At 38.2% G+C, this 23337-nt stretch overlaps 1 protein-coding gene across 2 annotated transcripts in view; it reads left to right on the forward strand.

Moving 5' to 3' along the window:
• The window catches only part of CDKL5 (cyclin dependent kinase like 5), a 252300-nt gene that overhangs the window by 200299 nt on the left and 28664 nt on the right, over nucleotides 1–23337 (forward strand). For both annotated transcript variants that reach the window (XM_064278058.1, XM_003416028.4), the window contains 5 exons: nucleotides 1701–1821; nucleotides 4250–4309; nucleotides 7492–7582; nucleotides 12120–12309; nucleotides 18565–18645. In XM_064278058.1, the coding sequence (XP_064134128.1) occupies nucleotides 1701–1821; nucleotides 4250–4309; nucleotides 7492–7582; nucleotides 12120–12309; nucleotides 18565–18645 (543 nt within the window). The remainder of the gene's footprint in view (nucleotides 1–1700; nucleotides 1822–4249; nucleotides 4310–7491; nucleotides 7583–12119; nucleotides 12310–18564; nucleotides 18646–23337) is intronic.

Genomic DNA, 23337 nt, shown 5'->3' on the forward strand with positions numbered 1-23337 from the left:
CAAGTGGTAGTTTCTCATAGGTTAGTTGCAACGTGGCGTCTGAAACCATATCAGTGAATATTGTATACTCTTTTACATTAAAATCCCTTGGTCCAACCTGCTCTTGGAGTGGATCTTTTACCCATGCATGATTTTGTGACACCATGCATTGGTTATTTGGGAAATATCGGTTCACTGAGTTATGCAGATCTTACAAATGTAGACATATTTCATTATATAATATCCCCAAAAGTCACATTTTATTACTTCTGATCTCATCAGAAAAGTATTTCAGTATTTAGAAGCTGTCAAGCTCACAGTGATGGAAAATTTTTCCAAATTTGTAATTTTCACTTGAATGCTCAGATTTTAGCATTGGTGAGAAATATTTTCAGTTGTTCCCCTTGTAGCGATAGGTTCACTTTTTGTTTTTGAGAAAAGGTCTGCCTGAATAACCGTAGTTTGTATGGCAGTCGTTCTTTCATGTAAAACTGGCGTTCCACAAAAAAGCAGTGGTTCAGCTTGTAACTCGGTCACCCACGTGCTTTTCCTTAGGACAGCCATCAGAAGTGCTTTACCTGTACTTCTTATATTATCACGTAGATTCTTAGAAAACATGTACTCAAGAATCGAGATTTAAAGTAACTTTTACTGCGTCCTCAAGGATGTCCTTAACTAAAACTGGCATTTTATGTTAAACTTCTTTTTTTTTGTTTCAACTGTGAGGTGTGGCGTTAAAGGATCCAAGACCTTGACCCGATCTGAGGTGCCAGCAGTTGTCACCCACCATTGCTCTTGTACCGTCAGTGTAAATGTCAACACGGTGGGAAAGGCAAATAACATCTTAGTGTTACTATGAATACACCTTTGACTTTCTTGGCCCTCTGAAAGGCCTCAGCGAGCCCCAGGGATCTGCAGACCATCCCTTGAGAACTGCCGTCCTAGGTCTACAAACAATAAGCTATAATTGCATTGTGTACCATAGTCATTTTGCTTTACGGAGGGAATGGAGAATATTTGGTTACTCTGTAAATTCAGTAGAGATTGGTTAAGTGGAGTCTCTACTTGTTAAAAAAAATTTGCATGAATTTTAGAATGGTCTCTGGCTCCAAAGTAAGATTTTTAAATATCGATTTGTTTGGAGCCTCTGAACTTTGATTTTAGTAATGTTTTCTAGCCTGTTTTAATGTCTGCGGTATATGTATTAATCACCTTTAATCCTAGGGATCTTTTTCATTTCTGCTTTTCTTTTAAAAATATTGTTCAGGTCTTCCACAAATATTTCCAAGGCTAGATGTTATTGGAAGGTTCTATTAAAGATGCACAATGCAAAAAAAAAAAAAAAGATGCACATTGCACTGTGTTAAACTGATGTTTTCCTCCCTTTATGCTTTACAGTATCTCTACTTGGTATTACCTTTCCCTTGAAATTATTCTAAAATGATGACAGGAGGGTCTGAGAGAGTGAAAAGTGCACAGAGTTATTATGTGGGGCAGCACTGGGGAGTAGTACAAAATGGAATTTCTTTTAAAAGAAAACCTTGATCTAATACAATATCCTGATTGAGCACAAAAAGGTGTAGATGGAAAGCAAACCAAAAAAAAAAATCTGTACTGTATATTAGATGAATTATCATTCAAGATGCTTTTTTAAATTGTTACTACATGATTTATGGGTCTACCTAATGTTGAAGATTAATGGTGCCCTATTTAATGTTTAGAATATGCTTGAATTGCTGGAAGAAATGCCAAATGGAGTTCCACCAGAAAAAGTAAAAAGCTATATCTACCAGCTAATCAAAGCAATTCACTGGTGCCATAAGAATGATATTGTACATAGAGGTGAGTATGGAATTTTTGAAATGGAAAATATTAAAGAAAACATCAAATTAATGTTAACAATAAAATATTTCACATGCTACTATCTTAAGAATAATTCTGATATTTCCATTTCAGTTAAATACAGTTTAGAAGTATAGAATATAAGATGTTTTGTCCTGCAAATCTCCTTTTGTATCTCCAAAAGAATAGATGAAAACTTTATTTGGATATTGTGGTCAGATCTTTGTTTGCCTAACCAGATCCACTCCCATCTATAGAAATACCTAGTGACAGAGAGAACTCAACTAATGTGAACTTTGAAGCTCACTTGGGGGGAGGTAGAGGAGGAGAACAAAGGGACTATTTCCATAGCCTTTTGGTCCTGCAGGTAGACCAGGTAAACGAATAATTTCTTTTATAAGAATCAGCACAAAGCTGGTTCCTATGAGGCAGAGGTTAAAGATGTCCCAAATATCCAACTTTTCCAAGCTGCTGTCCTACTCCATCATCTCTAACATCAGCTACTCCCTCTCCCTACAGCGCTCTCCCCCGTCTTTGGGTTCCCTAATTCACCACCACCTCTCACAGAACTCACGAACTATATAAAGGAAATGACTCATGCGGTTGTGGAGGCTGGCAAGTCCCGAATTCGTGGGTCAGGCGTAGGCTTCTCCCTGGCTCTCAGTCTCTGCCCAGAGGCACTCAGCTTTCTCACTCCATGGGCCGGGAAGCCCACTCCGCCGTCTCCTGCTGTGGCGGTGGGCTCTTCTCTCAGCTCTGGAATTGACCCTATTTTAAGGCAAAACTGACTAAGCCCCTTGGTGGGCCGCAATTATCTTGGGCCCCGTCCTGCCCAATTACCTGGGGAGGAGTTACAAGACCATAGTGAGAAAGACCATACTAAGTAATTCATTACACCGCACCAGGTAATGTACAACTCAAATCAGGCTTTAGAGGTAGTCCCTAAATCCCTGACCCTGTTGACAGTCACCTCTCATTCCCTCTTAAATCAGCCATCTCCAGTATGTATCTTCCCCTTCTGATTTTCCCTACCCCTGTTAGTGTAAAGTGCCCATGATCAATCTTGTGTAAAGACCATAATCATCCTTCCACAAACTGTTGTATTTTGTCCTTTACTTCCATGAGGTAGGTGATTATGGTAATAAAAGGAAAATCAGTTGCTCAGTGCCATCTTTGACTCTACACCATTTATCTTCTGCTAATCTCACTTGCATTCTAAAATTTTACAATTGTGGGATGCAAATTGATGCAATAATGAAACTAAAAGGTATTCATCAGAAAATGTTGCATTATTGATTTCTTGTCTTTGACTTGTCACATAAATGAATGCTGCATTTTAATTTACCTATATAAATGCACAAGGATTATAAATTTAAAAGTAGTCTGAGTTTAAGACTAGCTTCAAAGTTGCGTGAAGAATGCCAACTCCTATTCTAGAAAGAGACAGTTTATATTTTCCTTGCATTTGTCTTTTGTACCAGTGCCCTTATCAAGTTTGTTGGTGGCATAGGTAGAAAGATCTCCAGGTCAACTGGACATTTAGTGTTTAGGGTAATGATTCTAATAGTCTGTACTACAGTTTGCGGATATTAATAAACAGCTGATTTAGCTGCATTTCTATAGTGATACTGTGATTTGCTAAGGTGTACAGTGAATCAGTGGTCGCGAATTAGTGGTAGAAACCATGATTCTGAAATCTACAGATTTCACTCCTACCTCTTCCCTTTCTCCATTTTCACCTCTACCATATGATATAGATGGGTAACATACTCTAAAAATAGAATTGTGAGATACTTCCAAAGAGGGAAATTGAACTCCATTTTCTGTGTGTTTCTCCTCCTCAACTCCCACCACATCTTCAGAAGATCCGTGGAAAAAATTAGAAATCTTATCTTGACTCGTCCAGTGTAGCTTCAGCGTTAGACATTTATAATTGTGCACCACACAGAAAAGCTCCAGAGATACCTAAATGTAGAAGTTATAGCATATAGAAAATGATAACAGAAAATGTATCTTTTTTGTATCCTTTCTTCCAGTAAATATAATGCTAGCTACTTGCTCTCATATGTATTTTTAAGGTACCTTGTGGGTGTAAAACCTATATTCTATCTCCAAAAATTTGTATTATTAGTATTTTATCAATAATAAAAAATAGCTCCTTGAAATGTGTTGGCCTAGATTCAATCATTAAATTCTTTTCAGGGATCTAATTAATCCCTTCAAGATTTAAAGGAAAAACATTTTTGAAATTGTAGTCTGGGTGTTTCTAGAGAAGCAATTAATTGCTATGGTGCTTTTTGCTGCCACAGGTTTCTTCTATTCAAATGACTTTGGATCGTTTTAAATAAATGCAGTTACAGTGATGAAACAGTTTCAATCAGCAGAAAATTGGATGTTTTTAGTAATTTTTTTTATCTTGATCCTTCAGATATAAAGCCAGAGAATCTCTTAATCAGCCACAATGATGTTCTGAAACTATGTGACTTTGGTAAGTTAAAAAGAAATTGAGTCACGGTCTTTACAGAATTAATATTAACACATACATAGCTTTTTCAGCATACTAAACTTTTTTTTTTTTAAATATTTTGACTCATTCTGGCAGAGGAACCTTCTATTGGATCATACATTGAGAAATTGATTGCTGGAAGAGTACTACTCCCTCTTTGTGGATAGTATTGTCTACTATTTTTTTAATTTATCATATGTTGTTATTGTTAGGTGCCATTGAGTCGGTTTTGACTCATAGCGACCCTTTGTACAACAGAATGAAACACTGCCCGGTCGTGTGCCATCTTCACAATTATTGCTATGTTTGAGTCCATTGTTGCAGCCCGTGTGTGAATTCACCTCCTTGAGGGTCTTCCCCTTTTTCGCCGACCCTCTGCTTTACCAAGCATGATGTCTTTCTCCAGGGACCGGTCCCCCCTGATAACATGTCCAAAGTATGTGAGACGAAGTTTCACCATCCTTGCTCATAGCATTCTGGCTGTACTTCTTCCAAGACAGATTTGTTTGTTCTTTCCCCAGTCCATGGCATATTCAGTATTCTTCACCAAAACCATAATTCAGAGGCATCAGTTCTTCTTTATTCATTGCCCAGCTTCCACAGGCATATGAGGTGATCGAAGACACCAAATTCATATAGTATTTGTTTAATGAGAATTCAAAGCAGATATATGCGTATGCATACATTTTATGAAAAGAATTTTCTAAGAAATAATCTCTATGGCCTTCTGGGTTGAGTAGGATAAAAAATATTTTTAATATTGGTAGAAATTGCTCTAGGCTTAAGTACAAACACTAAAAGTATGCCTATAACATATACCCAGTACCCAGTGCCGTCGAGTCGATTCCGACTCATAGCAACCGTATAGGACAGAGTAGAACTGCCCCATAGAGTTTCCAGGGAGCGCCTGGTGGATTCGAACTACTGACCTTTTGGTTAGCAGCTGTAGCTCTTAACCACTGCACCACCAGGCTTTCCAATACACATATGATAATATTTGTGTATATGCAATAGTTATGTGTCTGTAAGGTCAAAAGACATTTTTAGAACATTTCCATTTATTCTATTTTAATATTCAGTGGATGAGATTAGTAACTGATGTGTAATGTTCTGGATCTGTAAGGAAGTTTTTACGCTGTACATTCTCCTAGTAAAAAATTGTGTGTCCTCTCCCATATATATAAATCTCTATTAAGCACTATTAAACACTAAAAATAATTGAGAAAAGTTTTAGAGCTATAAATTAGGTGTTTAGGTCATGGGTCCCTTTATGAAGTTACACTTTTGCCTAATCCATATTCTGAAAATAACAACTTGGCCCTTTTTAGTGTTATTTTTTCATGTATTCAAATATAATCACAAATACAAGGTAGCCATTCACACATGATCGAGATGCCTCTCCTTACCATGAATAAAAGTTAGATTAGATTTAGTACGAAGGCGATGGGTCGCACAAGTGAGGAATGGAAGCATTCTAAAAATCTCTGTGTGGGATGATTGATTTTGTCCAGTGTAGCAGTTAGAAGCATGTGTAGTTATTTTCATTCAGTGTTTTCAAAGAATTTGAATATTATGAACCTGCTTACCTGAGAAAAAATGTTTTACGGGACTTAGTTTTCTTTATACTTTATGGTAGGGAATATTGCAAAGAAGAAAAAAATAATTTTCTTTATACTTTATGATAGGGAATATTGCAAAGAAGAGTCATGCTACATCCTAAACGTCTTAAGTGCTTAGGAGAATAAAAAGGAAATATTGACTATTATATCCAAAGGATTTTTATCTCAGCATTTTTGCATTTCCTTAGCATTATGCTTTTTAGGAACACTACCTATTTCTGACTTCCCATCTATAATTGTGATTATTACCAAATACTGAGGCTTTATGCACCTCATACACCATTTACTATGCATACGTGAGTCTACGGGTAGGTGATCTGCTTAAGCTCCAAAGTGGCTATAATTTCTAAAGCTAGTAACATTTTAAGTGGATATCAAAAGAACAGAATGACCGATATTGAATGGGCGTTTTGGTATATAAATACAAAAGATATGCCTGTAGAATGGTTACTAATTGGAAGAGAGTAGCCCAGTCCAGCATCATTTCCTAAAAGAAAGACTCTTTGAAACAGCAAAGGGAACTCTGCAGACGTGGGCCAGGCAGCACGCATAGGCTGTTTGCTGTTTTGTTCCCAGCACGGCCTGCGGAACTGCTTTCCCTCCCAGAGTGTGCAGGACTCACTCAAAATACACATCTTTCTTGAGATGAGCTTTACGGAGAAGTACTGATTAACTGAAGTTAGGGGTTTTGCTTTTCGTTGTGGTTGGTTTTTGTTTCTTTTTAGCTGTTTCACGTTAAATGCTATTTTCCATTTTTCTAGACTGATACCATCTTAATTTTTACCCCTCATTCTCATGTTCTACTTCTCTAAAAACTATTTAAAGGTAACCTGTGTTGCTTTTGGTGAGTTAAATGAGTAATTAACTAATCCTGCTGACTTTATTTTGTGGCTAGGCAGTGGCCCCCAAACTTTTTGAATGGACAGGGGAAGAAGTAGAGGCTATGAGGTAATTAAGACAATCCCTAGTATGTTTCTTGGAGCCCTGGTGGCGCAGTGGTTACGAGCTCAGCTGTTAACCAAAAAGTCAGCAGTTCGAATCCACCAACTTCTCCTTGGAAACCCTATGGGGCCGTTCTCCTATAGTGTCGCCGTGAGTTGGAATCAACTCGATGGCAACAGGTTTAAGACTATGTAAGTCCCACATAGCAGAATTATCGACTGTCTACTATATATTAGTTTACCTTTGACTTCTGGCTACTGTGGGGGCTTCATTTGTTCCTAAGATGTGCATTATTTTATACTGATTTTAAAATATGCTCCAGATGCTTATAAAAGTATATGATAACATCAAAAACATGGATTTCTTTAGCATAGAGGAGAGACTGGTTTTGTAGTGAATACAATTTATATTTGACATATGAGAAATCAACTAACTTTTTAAAATGATAGCAAGGACACTATTACTACTAAAAAGCCTATTCAATATCAGTCATTCTGTTCTTTTGATATCCACTTAAAATATTACTAGCACTGAAATATTTCGCCAACATGAAATTATGATTTCTTTTTCAAAATTTCACCTTTGGGCTTTGTTGTCTTTCAGGTTTTGCTCGGAATCTGTCAGAAGGCAATAATGCTAATTACACAGAATATGTGGCCACCAGGTGGTATCGGTCACCAGAACTCTTACTTGGGTAAGTGACCTTCCCAAAATAGATAGAATGGCATCTACACTTCTGCTGATTCTGTATCATTAGCTTTGGAGTCATCTATGGAAAATAAGAACTTCAGTTAATTTAATGTATCTCTTTTCTATTGTGGTATAACAAACCACCTAAAAACTTAATGACGTAAAATAACCATTGTTTTATTTGGTCACGATCCGGATGTCAGCAGTTTGAGGGGTTAACAGTATGAGTTCTGCTGGGTGGCTTCTTCTGGTCTCTCCGGAAGTCACTCATGTAGCTACAGTCATCTGCAGGTTATCTGGGGGCTGGTTACTCTAGGAGGCCTCAGCTGGGACAGGCCACCTCTGTTCCATGGGGACCCATCCTCCAGTAGACTAGGTCAGGATTCTTCATGTAATAGTGGAAGCCCCTGCAACAGGAGCAGGGTAGCCCCAGTGCAAAGATAACTTTTCTCTTTGCATGGCTTTTACTAATGTTTCATTGGCCAAAGCACAAGATTCAAGGGCTAGAGGAATGAACTCCACCTCTTGACAGGAGGAGTGGCAGAGTCACGTTACAAAGAAGCATGTATACAGAAATGGGAGGTATGATTGTGGCCCTCTTTGCTAATAATTTTCCACATTAAGAGTGTGGGTATCAGTAGAGTTCGACGTCCTGGCTGATGACAGCCTGTAACGTTTGGAGCCAGTTTGTTCATTCATTCTTGTTGAGTATCTCTTATGTCCAGCACTTTGCTAGGCATTAAACCAATTGCCATTTTTCTTTGGAATGTAAATCCTGTGTGATGATAAATGGCTATTCAGACTAGCAGTACACTGGTGATTTTCTCAGCAATGTCTCCACATCCATGCAGGCATCTTTGCCCCCACCCCACAACTTTCAGTGCTCTTTCAGTCATCTGTTAACACCATAAAAGAGCTTTCCAGTAAGGTTCTTCTTTTCTTTTTTCATACCTTATAATTTTAGTGCCTGATGATAATGATTCCCTACCCATCCTAGTCATTGTATTGACTTATTTTCCCTAGATTTTATTTCCTTCTTTGAGACCACCCAAGGATGGAGAAAGAAGGCACACTGTACATATGAAATTAAATGTGGTAGTCACGGTGACATATGCACAAATTGTAGTTTACGTCTCTGTTCTTCGGCAGACTATATATGTTTCTGGGAGACATGACAAGTTTAATTTTTTAAAGATACTTTTTATGTAATACCAATATAATTCCTTGGATTTCTTCCAATGATCATGACTTAATTTACTCGCTGGGTTTATTTTGATGTTAACAGTTAATTTCCCAGTGTCTACCAGCCATCTGGTGGTAATTCTTGATTCATTGCTGATTTCGAGCATATTAAGTATTATTGGCATCAGTTATTGAGTTTGTGTTTTGGAAATCCAAAGCTTGATTTATCCTGAGAAACAAATGATGGTTAGTGACGTTATCTCTCTTTTGTGTGGATAGATTTTAGAATTTCTCTGCTCAATTTTAAACTCAGATTTGGGATTGATTTTCTTTTGTGCCTATCTATGTTTCCTCTGTGTGCCTCTTTCTGGACTAACTAGGATGCACAGTCCATTTTCTTTGGTTGGGAGGATTAGAAATTTTAATTTACTGGACACTATAGGGTCACCATGAGTTGGAATTGATGCGATGGCATCTGGTTGGGTTTTATTTGCCAATGAGAGAAATGAGTATGATCATTCTTAGAACCCCGTCCAAGGACTCAGTATGGTAGAAAAATCCCTTATCATGTGGTTTTGTCTGCAAGAAGTTCGTTCTGAAGACAGCCTTATTGTGAAACTACAGAAAGTGTTTGCTGCCTAAAAATACCTGTAGGAAGACTGAGATTATGTTTAGAGATGTGTGGTAGCTGCCAAAAGTACATGGGGACCCTGGTGCAACTAATTGAATATTGCTAATTAGATGATTGTCAAGTACTTGTTGAAGGGCCATATTTATGTAAAAATTCCATTGAAATTGGTTGATATTTTGTTGTACATTAAGAATTCAAATTTGTATACATTGACTTTGCCCTTGACATTCAAAATAGTTTCAACTGCATAAATTATTCAAATCAGTTGACAGAAGAAAAACAGCTTGCAGTAGGTATGTGGAGATTTTCCATAGGTTTCTCCATCTAGCACTACTGAACAAGTTTTTTGTCTCTCATACAGAGAATGAAAGAATGGTTAGTGTCCTTCCCTCTCCAACAGGTTGGTGCAGAATGATCTAAATGAAGTTTCCTAATATGGTTCTTAGGTTTTTTTAAGAAGGAAATGAGATAAATAAAATATTGACTTATTGTTGCAGTGATTTATTATCCTAGAAGTATTTTGTGTACAGTGATAACAGAGCTTTAGAGGATTTGTGAAAGTTTTATATTACTACTATATCATAAAAAATTATGATATAGCATTCCAGAATTCTATGCTCTGTTTTTTTTCACGTATTTTATTTTGCCTTCCCTTTTTAAAACTTGGATTATTTGTGTTTGAGACAAAAGGAGATATAGTTTCTTACTTAATTTGCCGTTTATAATTTGACTTAAGGCTGCAAATGCTAGGGTACAGATACAGAAGCTATTCTGGGAATACCTAGATTTTCATGTATAGCCTTCATTTGTTAGTAGCAGTAACATTCCTATAGCCCTTGGGTAAACTCAGATCCTAGAAAAGAATTACAAACGCCTAAGTAAACTGGGAAAAGAATGCTTTTAGGGAAGTAGTTATCATAAATCCCTAGTGGCTCAGTGGTTAACAGCTCAGTTGCTAACCAAAAGGCCAGCAGTTCAAATCCACCAGCCGCTCCTTGGAAACCCTATGGGGCAGTTCTACTCTTCCTATGGGCGGTTGCTATGAGTCAAAATAGGCTCAACAGCAATGGGTTTAGTTCTTTTTAGTTTTAGTTATCATAAAGCTTTGTATACATAGGGTATAAATATATTCAAAGTAAATAATAAGATAGAGTTTAGTATAATCTTAAAACCCAGTGCCGTCGAGTCGATTCCGACATCTTAGCTATTAGAAATTGTGGCTCTAAGTAGTCAAAGGTTAAATAATATTCAGTCCTGCTTAAGAAGACACATAAATCATTGGTACATTTCTGTTTAAATTTTATCGTGATTAAAAAATATATATATAAAACAAAAACTTTGTCACTTTAACCATTTTTGAGTATACTATTGAGTGACAATTACATTTACCATCTTGTGCTACCATCACCGCTATCCATTTCCAAAAATTTTTCATCTGTACACACAGAAACTCATACTCCTTCAGCTGTAACTCCAATTCTCCCCTCCCCCCAGCCCCTGGCAACCACTAATAAACTTTTGTCTCTAAACATTTGCCTATTTGTCCTTTTGTATCTCACTAATTTCACTCAGCAAAATGTTTTCAAGGTTCATCCATGTTGTGGCATGTGTCAGAACTTCATTTCTCTTTATGGCTAAATAGTATTCCATTGCATGTATGTACCACATTTTGTTTATCCGTTCATCTTTTGATGGACGCTTGTGTTGTTTCCATCTTTTGGCTATTGTGAATAATGCTGCAGTGAACATTGGTGTACAAGTTTGAGTCCCTGCTTTCAGGTCTCAGGTATATGACTAGGAGTGGAATTACTGGGTCGAATGGTAACTCTGTGTTTCCCTTTCTGAGGACCAGCCAAACTGTTTTCCACAGCTGCTGCATCATTTTACATATCCACCAGCAATGGACGAGAGTTCCAGTTTCTCCACATCCTCGCCAACACTAGTTATTTTCCATTTTTCTAGTAATAGCCATCCTAGTAAATGTGAAGAGGTATCTCGTTGTGGTTTTGATTTGCATTACCCTAATGCCTAATGACTTTGAGTATCTTTTCCTGTACTTATTGGCCATTTGTCTGTCTTCTTTGGAGAGAGGCCTATTCAAGTCCTTTGCCTGTTTTTTAAATTGGATTGTTTGTTGTCAGTTGTTGTTAGGTGCTGTTGAGTCAGTTCTGATTCATAAAGACCCTATTTACAACAGAACCAAACACTGCCTGGTCCTGCACCGTCTTCAGAATCGTCGTTATGCTTGAGCCCATTGTTGCAGCTGCTGTGTCTTGTTGTCAGTAGTACATTTTAATAGACTGAACTAAAAAAAACAGTAAGATGTAACTTTTTGACATTTAGAGAACTGAAGGATAATTGCCTGGAAAGTATACTTCTTGGGACGATTTCATTTCCCGCAGTGAGGTATTACTCATCAGATGTGTGCACTGTGTTAGGGTTTATTAAGCCATTCATGTTCAAAGTGTACCTAGATGTGAATAGATTTCAAGTTAACGTGCTCTAACTAAATTGCTATTAAACTGATGGCTTTATTTGCTTAGGTTTATTTACTTGTGCTCTGAATTTTTACTTGGATATCTGTAATTCCTTTTTTTTCAGTCTTTTTTTCACATGGCACTTTAAATTCTTGAATACATAAATGTGCTTTAAATCGTGAATCTGTTGAAAATTATTAAAACATTGTATTTCTTCACTTTCCAAGATACTCTCTCCCTTTGTTTTTCAGAGCTCCCTATGGAAAATCCGTAGACATGTGGTCAGTGGGCTGTATTCTTGGGGAGCTTAGTGATGGACAGCCTTTATTTCCTGGAGAAAGCGAAATTGACCAACTTTTTACCATTCAGAAGGTGCTAGGACCACTTCCGTCTGAGCAGATGAAGCTTTTCTACAGTAATCCTCGGTTCCACGGGCTCCGGGTAAGAGGTTTTGCTAAAACCCCAAATGGAACCAGTACAGCAGTATTTAAATCATTGTTCATTGGACAGTGGATGCTAAGCTACCCATTGAATACTATCCCTTTTCCATTACAGTGTTTATAATCCCCATCATAATGTTTTATTTTTGAACCTTTTATAGTATTTGTGAACAACGGGGAAAAAAATGGGCAGACTTTGAAAGTGGGAACTGCGAATGCTGTTTTTTCTAATTTGTAAATTCCAATTTTTAAAAAATCTTTTCTAGCATATGCATTATTACATTCTAAACTTTAGTTATCTTAGAATTTTTCTTTACCCAAAGTATTAAGCATCTCCAAAAGATAGAAAATGTGTGCATGACTACTACCTATATGAGGAAACTCATTTGTAGCGATTCAAGGAAGACTGCTAAGACTTGCATTCTGCAGATGTAAAGGTACTTGTTCTAGCAGCCATTTCTTGGCTGTTTATAGTGAAACATCAAATCTTCTTTTCAAAGGAGTGGATCGTCTTGGGCAAGTTAGACTCGTTAACTTGTACAAAACTTGTTTTCTGAGAAATTATGCTAAAAAGAGTCTTTCTTAGGAAGTATAGGCTTTTGCCAAATGCAGGACGGACCTTGCAGGGGGACCTTACTGGAGTAGCTGGTTAGTTATAGGCTGCTCTCTCTTCCATCTACCCCAAAAGTTACTCTTAGTTTTCAACTCCCTCATTTGGTGGTTGACCGCGAATTGGTGTTCATTTCAAGAACTATAAAATAATCTCACCACCACTTCCTTTCTTTCTCTTATATGTGTAATTTTCAAGCCATGTCTTCTTGATTTGCAAGACCCCTTGTTTTTGTCTTTGATTTTTCTATCAGTTAATGTCACTTTAAGGAGCGCCACTCCTCACACGTGTGCCCAGAACAGTGCCCACTCCTGCTGGGCTTGGGCAATGCTGAAGAAATGAATGAAAAAAAAAGTTCACAGTTTCTCTTTCATCTCCTTCCTGCTTTCTCTCTCTCTGTTCCACATCTCTCTGAGTTACCTCAGGCAAGTCTCTCTTTTCTCCTTAAAGCTTTGCTTTTGTAAGCCAAAAATGAGAGAAATGATGGCCGTTAATTAGGACCTAAGTAGCACCTGTGGTCCTTCTGTGTATAGTGCCACAGAGTTATTGAACGTTTGTCATACTAGATGCTGAAAAGATGACAGTATATAGGACTTGCCCTTAGTCTAGCAGAAGAAGATCTATTATATTCAGAAATGAAGTTAGACATAATGAATGAGTTTCTGTTTCACCAAGGCTAGGTCCACACTCCTCACCAAAAACATAGCCTATGAGACCTTGTCTGATCTGGGCCCTCCTAGCTCCCTGACCTCACCTCTCAGACCTGGCTCCTTTCCCCTCCACCTCCAAACTCTCACCACGCTTGTCTCTCCTTTCATTTTTTTTTCCACCTCACCTCTATAAGCATTTCAAGAATTTTCCAGCTTCACGAATTTGGGACTTCCCAGGAAGGTGCTTTCCTTGGCAACTCCTTCTCATTCTGTAAGGCTCAGCTCAAAGAGGCCTTTCTCAAATGGCCCCTCTCTCTGACCACCCCCACATACTGCCTGCACCTCCCTCCCAGTCTCTGTCTCCCATGGCACCCTTCTTTTTTCCAGCGTAATACTTACCACAGTACATAATTACATTGTTTGTGTACTTGTTAACTGCCTGGTTCTCCCCTACGAGAGTATAAGCTCCCCAAGGGCAGACATGATGTTTCATCACTGTATTGCCAGCATCTAACACAGAGCCTAGCACATCTAATAGGCACTCAATAAATATTTGAACGGTTTGATGGAACCAATCAGCATCATCAGCTCTAAAGCTCAAGTATATTTCCCTGCTGTCCATCTCTAATGCTTCTTTTACCTTCATCACCATTTATCCAAATTATTGACAAATGCCAAGCGGGTCTCTCTGACTTCTGTCTTCACTGCAGCTCGTTCACATTACCTTTTATAATGATCTTCCCTCCAAACTGCACATTTCATTCGCTCTCCTCCTTTGTTTAACAGTATCGACAGGATTGCAGGTAAAGTTTAAACTCCTTAGGGTAGCATTGAAAACCCCTTGTTCTTATCCCTCCAGCCTCATCTCCCAGCCTTTCCTGTCCCATGCTTCCCTGCCCCCTACCCTTTGTCCAGATTGGATTTCCCACCATTTCTTTGACTTGTTGCTTCTCCAGTGCTACATTTCCATTTCTATAATGCTCCCAGCCCTCACCTCACTTCCTGGAAAGCTGCTCTTCCTCCTCTTCCTTTCTGCAGATTCAGGTCAAATGTCCTCCCTCCGTGAAGCCTTTCTAGACTTCTCCAGGTGACTCCCTCTTCTGTGCTCTTACCTCTTTTGTAGCACTAAGCACATTTTCCTCCCTTTGTATTATGTTCATCATTATATTTGTAGCAACCTACAAGGTGCCTACTGGGCAATAAGTGTAGAATGATTGAATATTCGACCTCAGAATTTTAACACTAACTGCTGGAACATTAAGCTTGGTCTGCTGGCTAACTTCTTCTTTGCCTGAAACTTCCGTTAAAAAGGCTCTATGCTGGATTCTCTAAGGAGGATGGAAACAGGTGTCTGACATGGTCCCTGGCCTTCAGTGACCCACAAATTAGCTGAAGAATTAGGACTTTCATGTATGAAATAATTAGAAAAATACAATTTTTGATAAAGCATGTGTATTTAAGTTTTGCATTCCTTCCTACATTGTACTGTTTTCTCATATGTCTCACAATGGTTTAGGCCATGAGAGTGTCAGATGTTCTAGAGAGGTAGAAGTCACAGTTGGCTGGATTCGTTAGAGAAGGCTTTATGGAGGAATTGAAATTTGAAATGGATATTGAAGAACAGGTAGCATTTGGTAGGACAGACCACGCAAAGGATGTCTTTTCCTCATTTGTCTGTGATCCTGTTTGTTCACAGACCTCCTCACTAAACAGTATGTGTAAAATGCTAGACAGCATATGACAAAAAAAGAATTTTTTTTAAAGCTGGTTATAAATATCCTTCGGGGAAATTGCTGCTTCTGTGACATTTTGACTTTTGTTAGCTTTAATTTTTTTTATATATTTTGGCCTGAAAGTCTTTGGTGTTTTAACTAAATTACCTTAATCTCTTTGGAGCTTTCACAGCATCTTTTGAGGGAAAAGTTTTCCTTTACAATTCTGCAAACTGACCTGCTATGGAACAACACAGACTCATCAGTAATTAATTGGTCCAGTGGTACAGGGCTGAGGCTGTGAAACAAGACAACAACAACAACAACAAAAAAAAAACCCAGTTGTCTTTGAGCTGATTCCAGCTCATGGCGACCCCATGACTGCTGGGGCAAGATTGCTGAAGTTCAGATCCCAGCTCCATATTTACTGCTTGAATGACCGTGGGCAAGTTATGTCACCATCCTGTGCCTCTGGTTCTTGGTGTATAAAATGATGATAATAGAAATACCACCCAATGGAGTTGTTGTGAAGATTAAATGTTATATGTAAAATACCCAGACCATTTGCCTGGCACTTAGTAAATGCTAAGTAAGGAAGCACTCTTCTCTTGTTGTCCTGGCCAAGTGTCCCAACAACCAACCTACTGACTGGGATATACGGTAAACATTTGTGCTTGAGTTTTGGATGTTAGTTGAATTACCTCTTATTAGAATGGTAGATTTCGTTCGAAAGCACATAAACTAAAAAATTTCTGAGTTATGGATTTTCTTGGTCATTTTCAATTATATTTCTAATGTCTTTTGACTTTCAGCATTTTCTTGTCAATGAAATATCACTTCTGACAAAAAAAAAAAAGGTGGCAGGGGAGATCTGGTAGCATAAGATAGCCCTCAAAGCAACACATTAATTACAATGTACTGGTGTGGAGTCTTTAATCACCGCATGGGCTGATGTTTAATGTTCCAGCAACATCCAAAGGAACCTCTGTACGTCCTTTAGGAGAGGCACCTGGTTTTAGAAAGAGTGTGGGCTTGGATCACAGACCTGGATACAAATACCAGTTCCACTGCTTCTTAATTATGTAACTTGCCTTGAACAAGTTACTTAAACTTTCTGATCCTCACCTTCCTCATCTCTAAAACAGGAATGATAATAACATCTAAAGTGACTTGCATAGCATCACTTCCTGCAGAAATCAGTTTTGGATTATTGCCTATGTGTCTGTGTTAAGTTCACATTATTCCTTCTACTTCCTCTATCTGGAAGGTGCTGTCCTACTTCTGTCTGTCTTCACACTTTCTCATCTTTCAAAACCCAGTTAAAATATTATCGGTGGATTCTGTCCTGTACAGCTAGCTGCAAACCATGCTGGTCTCTCCTTTCTCTGAGCTTCAGTTAGAATTTACAGTTGCACAGCAGAACGCTGATTGCTTTCCCAATCTATCTGCGGAGTGCGTACGTGTAAGGTTTAGATCTTCCCTGTGTTCTGTCTCTCCTGTCATACTTAGTAGTGTGCAAAGGATTTCGTAATCACTGCTTAAAAGGCTTTTGCTTGAACTTTGCTACATAACTAGCCACCCCCCCGCCCCCCGCCGCCAACTTATTTAGCATGTTTAGAGATTTCAGTTCTTTGAAATGCCTTTGTGTTGGCATAAAGGAAATACACTTTAAAACCAGACTAGCCTTTACCTTTCGAGGGCATACATGGCATTGGGCTCTGCTGGTCATATTACCCAGTGCTTTGGCATCCACTCAGATATCACAAAATGTGAGAGTTAGCCAACGGAAGACAGAGGATCTGAATAAAGTTGACCCCTTCCCCTCATTTTCTTTAGAAATGTATTTGTTTATCTAGGAGGCTCTGTTTGCCTTCTGTTCCAATTTAATGGCCTGAAAACAGACCATTAAAAGGGTATATTAAAGGCAATAATAGAACATGTGTTTGAATTCACCGTCTCCACTTCTGTGGCCTTTCAGGTACTGGCTTCTCACTGCCTTTTCCTCTTTTTTGTACTTCTCTCTTTCCAGGACTAAATGATATTTTGTTTATCTGATGTCTTATCGTATCCCTCCTGTTTGTCCCCCGATTAACTAATTAGTAATTAAGAATTGTCTCTAAATAGACAATAGATAAGTGGTAACTCTGGTGAAGGGTAAGACAGTACATAATACTGGGGAGTCCAGCACAACTTTTACAAGGTAAGGTCATGGAAGCTCCATAGACACATCCAAACTCCCTGAGTGGCCAAATTGCTGTACTGAGGGCTGTGGGGACCATGGTCTCAGAGAACATCTATCTCAATTGGCATGACATAATTTATAAAGGAAATGTCCCGCGTTCTACTTCGGTGAGTAGTGTCTGGGGTCTTAAAAGCCTGTGAGCAGCCATCTAAGATACTCCAGTGGTCTCTCCCCACCTGGAGCAAGGGAGAATGAAGTAAATCAAAGACACATGGGAAAGATTAGTCCAAAGGAATAATGGACCACAAGTATTACAGCCTCCACCAGACTGAGTCCAGGACAACTAGATAGTACCCGGCTACCACCTCCGACTGCTCTGACAGGGATCACAATAGAGGGTCCTGGACAGAGCTGGAGGAAAAGGTAGAACAAAATTCTAACTCAAAAAGAAAGACCAGACTTGCTGGCCTGACAGAGACTGGAGAAACCTTGAGAGTATGGCCCCCAGACACCCTTTGAACTCAGTACTGAAGTCACTCCTGAGGTTCACCCTTCTGCTAAAGATTTAACAGGCGCATAAAACAAAACGAGACTAAAGGGGCACACCAGCCCAGGGACAGGGACTAGAAGGCAGGAGGGGACAGGAAAGCTGGTAATAGGGAACCCAAGGTCGAGAAGGGAGAGTGTTGACATGTCGTGGGGGTGGTAACCAATGTCGTAAAACAATATGTGTACTAACTTTAATGAGAAGCTAGTTTGTTCTGTAAACCTGTGTCTAAAGAACAATTGAAAATCGTCTGCAAAAGCAGGCAACAGTATACTGTTTCAAATTTGTATGTTTTAGTTTGTTTCACATGCTTCAGTATTGTCTGCCTAGATTTTGGTATCATCTTTCAGCTGTGAGTTTTCCTGTTACCACTCAGTCCTAGCAATCCATACCTAAAATACACAGAAACTAAAAGTAATATACATATGAGATAAATGTGACTTTGATGGGCACCAGGGCAGTAACTCCTGCCCATCTGCTGCTTTCTCCAGCTCTCCCAGCACATGTACCCCACATCCTTCCCCATATGCTAACGTTTCTGTCCTGTTCTTACAGTTCCCAGCTGTTAACCATCCTCAGTCATTGGAGAGAAGATACCTTGGAATTTTAAATAGTGTTTTACTTGACTTAATGAAGGTGGGACAAGTTGATGTTGTGTCTTTGTATAAAATGTCTTTTGGCTTGTGACTGTTGCATCTACATGCAGCCATGGCCTGCTTTTCTGAATTAAATGTTTTGTTCATATATGTATAATGGTAAATAGTGGGGGACTATGTCATGTTATGGGTGCACTGGTAGTGCAGTGATTAAAGCACTCAGCTGCTAACCAAAAGGTCAGTGGTTTGAACCCACCAGCCACTTCACAGCAGAAAGATGTGGCAGCCTGCTTCCGTAAAGATTACACCCTTGGAAACCCTATGGGGCAGTTCCACTCTGTCCTATAGGGTTGCTATGAGTTGCAGTCAACTTAGCAGCAGTAGGACTGGTATGGTGATATTCCATCTAGACAGAACCATTCCGTCTGAATTACAGCCCTAAAACAGACAGTATAACAAAAAATCCATTAGCACTGAAGGTGCATGGGCATAAGATTTTAAAACAAATCTTAAAATGAATATTGAAAGAAAAAGAGGTTGTAAAAAAAATTGTGCATGGTATTTAAGGTTTTCCGTCATCTATACCGATTTTATCAGTTAACCTAATTCTGCTCTTTTCTAACTTGGCCCCTTCTCGCCCAGACAGATCAGCTGTTTCTGGCTCTTCTTTTGACACATCAGAATCACAGCTACCTACTGTGGCCTAGGTGTTCCTCCTCAGGCTAGTCCCCCCAGCTCAGAAGGTCTTCCAGCTAGGGACTACTGAAAACATTCTCTAGTTTTGCTTTTTTTTTTCCCCAGGTTTTTCTTCCCCAGTAGAATAGTCAGCCCCTTGAGAGAGAACTGTTTTTCCTATTTCTTCAGCTTTCATTGCAGCTAGCCAGTGCATAACCAAATGTTGGTTGTTTGATAGTAAAAAAAAAAAAAAAAAAATTTTTTTGTTTGATAGTAGACCTTGAAAAACACCTGTAATGAGTCCATTTTATTTTATGCCCATTCAGTCAGTGGTCAAGATCAGTGGCCCCCACGTTGTCCCGCAGAGCCTTTCAATTTGTACTTAGCATAGTTGGAAACTGCTGATCAGCTGAGAACTTTGCTTTGCTTCAAACTGTGTGCCTCAAACTATGTTAATCTGTGTTCGAGGGAACGCTGTGTACATAGGTATGGGGGAGGAGATGGGGGAGGCAGTGTGGCCTTGGGGAGAGACCACATACCAAATAACTTTTCATAGAGATTCACAATGATCATTAACCTATAAAGGTTTCCCAGAATCCCACAGTAAAACTTTTCTGTCTCATCCAGCATGTCACAAATTTAATTAAATACCAAATGCTTTTTAAAAAAAATAAAACTCTAGAACACTAGTGTTCCTCTGAACACAGATTGAGAAGTGCTGTAAAAAAGACCCTTCAAAGCGCTTTCAGTTTAAAAAAAAAAAGCTCTTTCAGTTGATTAGGCATAAAATATCACTTAAATCAGTTGGGATTTGTCAATATACTTTTTCATGTAATCAATATTTATTAATCAAGGCCTTAATTATTTGGTTACTTTTTAGATGAAAATAGAATCAAATAGGAAAACTCAGTTAAATAAAATTTCATGTTTTGTGCCTTTTATCTTTTTATAGTTAAAAATAATTGGATAGTTTTGTTAAATCATACCAAGTATCAGTATGGGACCTGGTAAAAGTAGTTTGAAAGTTAACCTATCTGTGCCTATTCATTTGAGATTCTAACTCATAGAGACCCTATAGGACAGAGTAGAACTGCCCCGTAAGGTTTCCAAGGCTATAAGCTTTACGGAAGCAGGCTGCCACATCCTTCTCTCGTGGAGTGGCTGGTGGGTTTGAACCGCTGACCTTTCAGTTAGCGGCCAAGTGCTTAACCACTGATCCACTGGGGCTCCTATTCATTTAATGCATTTAACCTTAATTTTTTTTTTAACACTAAGTAAACATTTTAATTGAAATGTGTATTTAGAAGGTGCACAGATTATAAGTGTACATGTCAGTTTTTATAATGTAAACATACCCGTGCAACCCACCCAGATCAATATATAGGAGATTATTATAACGCCCCAGAAGCCTCTTGCACAACCCCTCCCAGGATTTGCTCCCCTACTGCTCCCCATTCCCAGAAGCCACTGTTCTGACTTCTGGCACCATAGATTAATATTGCCTTCTTGTTGAACATTATAGAAATAGGATCATCCATTTTGTCTATTACCTGTTTTTGAAAAGGAATTTAAAAATGAATAACATCAATTATCTTTTCGTGGAGAAATATATTCTTTCCCACTATCTAAAGCTGTGTTGATAATTTTGTCCGTATTTACGTGCCTAAAATGGTCATCTCATCCTTCATCTATTCATATCAGCCATTTTAGTGGGGACACAAGTCACCAGAATTAATGAAGCCCCTTGTAATTTTAAGAATAGCTACAATAATTATATTAACTCTGTTATAGTAAAAAAACGGCAATGATTGTTTTCCCCTATCATACTGAATTTTAGAAACTATTTACTGGGTAAGTTTCATATCGCTCTCCTAATGACGTCATCCCTACAGGTAATTCGAAAATTAACTGCTTTGTATATAAATATACCTCTTTGTGTTTATGTGCAGTAATTTCTACTGTTGTTAATCTTAAATAAAATAGAACTAATGCTAGTATTTATTTGGCTTCTGAAAGATCATACCGTATTTTTACACAAATAACATGCACTTTCTACGTTTGTTTGCTAACCACTCCTTCCCCCCATGAGATATTTCCATAAGCTCACGATTGCTGCTAGGCTAAATTTTTATATATTGCTGTAAAAAAAAATAGCATAACGTTCTTCAGAAAATACCTGGAGGGAGTGGTTGGCAAACAAACGGAGAAGGTGTTCATTGTTTGCGTAAAAATGTGGTATATACTTCTAATTTAAAGGACTCTTCAAGGGCAGACTTTCCTTTGTTTTTAACTAGTATCTTACAGTTGAAAAAACCATTTTGATGTTAACTGTTTTACTGCCACTGAGACCAAAATCATTTTATACTCCTACACAGTTTTTGTTCTCTAATAAGGAAAAAAAAAAAAAAGAACTGAGATAATTTCAGAGTTGTGCCTGAATCAACATGAATGTAAATTCACTTGCATATAAGTGGTGGCTTGGGCGTCAATAACCAGAATGTTTTGAATCAAAGTGAATATTTCAGTATCCAGAAGTCAGATTATCTGTGGTGCTAGGTTGGAGGTGGTTCTGTGAAATTGAAGTCTGGCTGACTGGGCGCTACCGTAGACTTGTCACTGTTCAACAGTGAATCACAAAGAGATTAACTTGGGCAAAACCAATGAAAGTGACCTTGAAATGGATTTGGGAATGCTGGCATTTCACCCTTCTTCCTTCCTCTGGGGGAGAATGCCAGTCACTCAAAGAGCACATTTCAGACTGCTCTGTCCAGTTGTGTTAGGTTATGTTCCCTTATGTTGCTTAATTTGTAAATAAAAATTAGTTTTAATAAGATTCCTCTTTTTTAATCTCATCCAGTTACTAACGAGATAATAATAAATAATATTTAAAGAAAACAGTTTTAAAAAAATCTAATGTATGACACAAAAGACAAAGGATTAGTACCTTAATGAGTAAAGAACCCTTAAAAATAAATGACAGGTACATAAATAGAAAAACAAGAAAATAAATACAAACAATCAGTAAACATAAAAATGTTCAACTTCACTTGTAATCAAAGATGTGAATTAAAATAGCTGTAAGATAACCTGTTTTTAAAATTTTTAATAGGCATCATTTTTTAGAGTAGTTTTGTTGTTGTAGTTGCCTTTGGGTAGATTCTGATTCATGGCAACCCCATGTGTGCAGAGTAGATTTAGGTTTACAGAAAAATATACAGGAAGTACGGAGAGTTTCCATATACTCTTTTTCCCACCTGCATACATTTTCTCCTATTACTAACATCTTGTATTCCTTTGGAACATTTGTTACGATTGATGAACCAATATCGATATGTCATTATTAACTACAGCCCATAGTTTACATTCAGGTTCACTCTTTGTGTTATACAGTCCTGTGGGTTTTGGCAAACATACAGTCATGTGTCCACCATTACAGTATCATACAGAATAGTTCCAGTGCCCTAAAAATCCCCTGTGCTTCACCTAGTCATCGCTCCCCTTCCCCCACTGAATCCCTGGCTACCACTGCTCTTTTCCCTGTCTCTAGTTTTGCCTTTTCCAGATGTCATATAGTTGGAAGAGATCCCGTTTTTTAAATACCTCATTTCCAAGTACTGAAAAGAACGATGATGCCTGTTGTTGATGAGAGTGTCAGGAAATGGGCAGACTCATACAACTGCTGATAGAAGTATAATTTGGACCTTTCACAGAGGGTAGCTTAGCAACACATAGAAAAGAATCCTTAAATTTTTACATACCTAGCAATTCCTTTTCTAGGAGTTTATACTCAGTGGTTTTGGGTATTCGTCACAGCATCAACTGTAGTAATGAAAAGTGGCAACCATCTAAATATTCAACTGGTTAAATAAATCATGGTATATCCATACCATAAAATTCTATGTAGCCATTAAAAAGCACCTTAGATTATTTACTGCAGCATCATTCATAATAATACAAGAAAGGTAACAACCTAAATGTTTCTCATTAGGGAATTGCTAAAAACCAATTAAGGTACATCCAGAGAGTTGAAACTCTTTACCGATATGGAATGATCTCT

This window comes from Loxodonta africana, chromosome X (genome assembly GCF_030014295.1).
Source record: "Loxodonta africana isolate mLoxAfr1 chromosome X, mLoxAfr1.hap2, whole genome shotgun sequence".
NCBI lineage: Eukaryota > Metazoa > Chordata > Mammalia > Proboscidea > Elephantidae > Loxodonta > Loxodonta africana.